Below are 4,145 nucleotides of genomic sequence, written 5' to 3'. Positions count from 1 at the left end.
CCCTTTTTTCTGTTTCTAACATTAAATAATGTCTATTGACCTTTAATTTCATGGATTTTTTTCCTTGGTCCTCTCCATTCTGCTGTTTAGCCCATCCAGTTACATTTATTTCCAATAACATATTTTTTGGTTCTAGAATCTCCATTTGGTAATTTCTTAATTTCATGCTCATTCTTTATGAGCATATTTTCCTTTGCATCTTTTCCTTTTCCTTTACTAACACATAGTTATAAAAGTTTAAAATTCTTTCATGTTAATCCCAACACGTGGGTATTCTAGGGTCAGTCTATGTAGATTGTCTTTAAACTTGAGAATAGGTTATATTTTCCTGATTCTTTGTAGATGACCAATTTTGGAATATATCCTGGATATTGTAAATGTTATGCTGTGGAGGCTCTGGATCCCTTTATATTCCTCTGAAGTGTTGATTTTTATTTTTAATTATTTTTCTTTTAATAGATATCTAAATTGGTTGGCTCAAACTGCAAACTCTGTTTTTTAGACTGATGAGATCTCAATTCAGCTCTTTTACCTTTAGCTGGGCTTCTTGGAGTCTATTCCACACATTAACAGTCTGCCAAGATTTGGGTAGAGTTTATTCAGCGTTTGATGTTTTTCCTCTCTGTGTCCCAAGAATCTCCTCTCATTTTCCAACAGCTGTGGTTGCCTTGAGCCTTACCTTTTGGTTCTTCACACCACAAAGACAGGTAGTTTAGTATCAGGATTTTAACTTAGCCACTCCTCCTGGCACAGATTGGGCCCATGAAAATGAGAAATCACCCCATGTAGTTCTGTTTCTCATGTGTCAATTCCCTTCCAGAATCTGCTTGCTTTTGTCACTCTCCGGTGATTTTAGTTGTTTTATTTAGTTTATTTATTTAGTTGTCTAGATTTAATAGTTGTTACCTGCAAGAGCATCTGCCAGTACGAGCTTACTCAGCCATGACCAGAACTGGACTCCCATGCTTGTACTTTTGAGAGCCTTCAGCCTGATTAAATGGCTCCAGGTAATGCTCAAGCAGGTAGGCTGATCAAAGAAGACATACCCCTCAATTCTGTGGTAGAGTAGGAGGCCCTAGATTTAGTGACAAAGTCTGCTGGGGTTTGGGTGAACCTTCAATGGCAGTTGTTCTTCATAAGGTGGCTGAGTATTCCAGTTTACTTTAATTTCAAACATGCACTTCAATGATTCCCTCAAGCATACATTGAAAAAGCCATTTCCACACACGCTTATGTTTTATGCTTCAGTCCCTCAATGGCATCCAATTATTTAAGATAGAAACCAAAATATTTAACAAGGCCCACTTGATATAAAACTTCCTAATGTATACTATATAGGTTTTAGTTACTTTCCTCCTAGATCTCTGTGTGCCAGACAAAATGGTATTTTCAGTTCTTCCCACCTACCATGATTATCCCAGAGGGCTTTTTCATATGCTGGTCCCCCTTCCTGGAATGCTATTACAACTTTTCATCTAGTTAACGACTTACCCTTCAAATCTCAGTGCAAATGTCAGATGCCTGGGGAACCACTGCCTGATCTCCCAGATTAAGTCATATTTCCTCTCTGTACACTACTCTCTTAAAATTTTGTACCTTCTTTATACCACTTATCACAATTGTGACTTCCTGAAGCAGGCAGCAGAGCAGCAGTTCTCAACCATATCAGACCCGATACCCTCTTTTTTAAACATTATAGAAATTTGCATTCGTACATAAATGAGGGGTTATTATAACAATCCCCAGTGTGCTCATCAGTCAACTTCCCCATTTTTTTCTTTAAAGGTATTTTTATACCTCACCAGTTTTTTCTTTAAAGGTATTTTTATACCTTCTTTTTATTATAAATATTTTGTGATACCTCCTTAGCCTTCCTGAAATAAAAGTCAGAGCTACTGTAACTTATTTACACATGTAATAATTTAAATATCAGTATAATTATGCTAACTGTAACAAAAAGAATTATTTTATCATAAAATAATATGTATTTCAACATATAAACACTTGAGTATGACTATATTAGATGATATAAGGCTGAATATGACAACTATAAATATACTGATATAGATGTTATATTGCTGATAAAAATACCATGAATAGCACTGCTGATATGATTTTCTAAAATAGTGACTCTTGATTTACATGATAATTATGCTCTAAGCAAAAAATACTATGTGTTTATATGTAAAACAAATTTGGTTCTAGGTTCAGCTAACCACAAACAGGTTTTTTACCTTCATGAACATCCTCTGGGACATTTGAAAGTGACGCTAGATATGTAACAATTTTTTACTGTATAGGGCTGTCCCCTACATTGCAGGATGTCTAACACCCCTGTTCTCCATCCACTAAAGTCAGTATTACCTTCTCAATTATTTTGAAACCAAAAAATATGCCCACAAATTTCCTTCCTGGGGGATGATCTCAAATTCACTGAAAACCACTGCATTAGGGTAAAGGAAGAGAACAAAATCTATGTAGCCTGTCCACTTGTGTTTGAAACCTGGCTCTATCATTTACTATCTGTGTGTCTTGAGCAAGTAATTAATCTTTCTGTGCTTCAGTTTCCACATTTATATATAAAAATAATATCAATATCAACGTCACAGAGCTGTTACGAGAAATCAGAAAATCCATATAAAGTGTTTTGTACAAAGCAGGTATTAAATCTTTGCCATATTTAGTTCCTAGATTCTACCATTAACATTTTACTATATTTGCTCTACCTATCTATCCTTGGTCACTTAGTCATGATATATTGATTTGTTAATATTTTGCCTAGAATCTTTTGGATCTATGTTCGCATGGCACACTGTTTTGTAAACTTTTTAATCTGTAATGTCTTTACCAGGTTTTGGATAGTTATTAGAGTTATACTGGCCTCATGAAATGAGCTTGGAAGTGTTTCCCCTTTGTCTATTTTCTGAAAGTTTATATACAATTGATGCCATTTCTTTTTTAAATACTTGATAGATTTCATCAGTGAAACCACTGTTGCCCTGAGTTCTCTTTGTGGGAAGGTTTCTTTTTATCATTAATTCCTTTTCTTTAACACAAGCTTACTCAGATTTTGTTCCAACCTGTGAGTTTTAGTACATTGACATTTTCAAGAAACTGTCCATTTATATTTTCAAATTTGTTGGCATAATGTTGTTTATAATACCCCCTTATCCTATAAGATCTGTAGTGATAAATTCCTTCCATTCCTAATTCTAGTAATATGTGTTCTGTTTTTCATTATTACTCTACAGGTTTATCAATATTATTGATCTTTTCAAAGAACCAACTTCTGGCTTTGTAATTTTATTTGTTTATTGTCTTTTTCTATTTCATTGATTTCTTCTGTCTTTATTATTTCTTTCCTTCTATTCACCTTGAGTTTATTTTGCTCTTCACCTCTTTAAGATAAAACTTTAGGTTATTGTCTTTAGACTTTTCTAAAATCAATGTTTAGGCTATAAACTTATAATCACTCCAATTGCACAATGCAAAATTTTTAGCGCTTTTTAATAAACAATTTATTGTAGAATAGTTTTAGATTTACAGAAAAGTTACAAAAATTATAGAGTACTAATATACTCACTACTATTTTGGGCATTAAGTCTCTGAAAGTTACTTTCACCCATGTTTCCCATGTTATTTACATCTTACATTAGTACAATTTGTCACAAAAAAAAAACAATATTGACACATTACTAATTTAAATCCATACTTTATTTCCTCATTATTTACCTAGTATCCTTTTTCTCTTCCAGGATCTCAACCAGGACACCACATAACATTTAGTCGTCATGTTTCCTTAGGCTCCTGTAGGGTATGACAACCATACCATAAATTTTGATATCGTATTTTTATCATACAGTTCAAAATACTTCCTAAGTTCTTTTGTGATTTCTTCTTTGGCTCATAGATTTAGAAGTTTCACTGAATTTCCAAATACTTGTGAGGTATTTTAGACATCTTGATTTCTACTTTAATTCCATTATGGTCAAAGAACATATTCTGTATTATTTCAATCCTCCCAAATTTATTGAGTCTTGATTTACAACCTAGCATCTGGTCTATCTCTGGGGGGGAAAGTGTATTCTGTAGTTGTTGGGTAGAGAACTATACTGAATTTTTTTTTTCCATTGGTGGGAAAGTGT

General features: G+C 33.5%; 1 protein-coding gene across 1 annotated transcript in view; it reads right to left on the bottom strand.

Annotated features, from left to right (window-relative positions):
- Positions 1 to 3,798, bottom strand: part of ZNF106 (zinc finger protein 106) — a 54,038-nt gene extending 50,240 nt beyond the window's left edge. Inside the window, 1 exon segment of the mRNA XM_015595983.2 lies at positions 3,733 to 3,798. Within this exon segment, the coding sequence (XP_015451469.2) occupies positions 3,733 to 3,793 (61 nt within the window). The 5' untranslated portion in view covers positions 3,794 to 3,798.
- Between the last annotated feature and the right edge of the window lie 347 nt (positions 3,799 to 4,145).

The sequence above is a fragment of the Pteropus alecto genome, unplaced genomic scaffold (assembly GCF_000325575.1).
Source record: "Pteropus alecto unplaced genomic scaffold, ASM32557v1 scaffold86, whole genome shotgun sequence".
NCBI lineage: Eukaryota > Metazoa > Chordata > Mammalia > Chiroptera > Pteropodidae > Pteropus > Pteropus alecto.
Note: the sequence above shows the minus strand (reverse complement) of the source record. Positions and strands in the feature narration are given on the sequence as shown.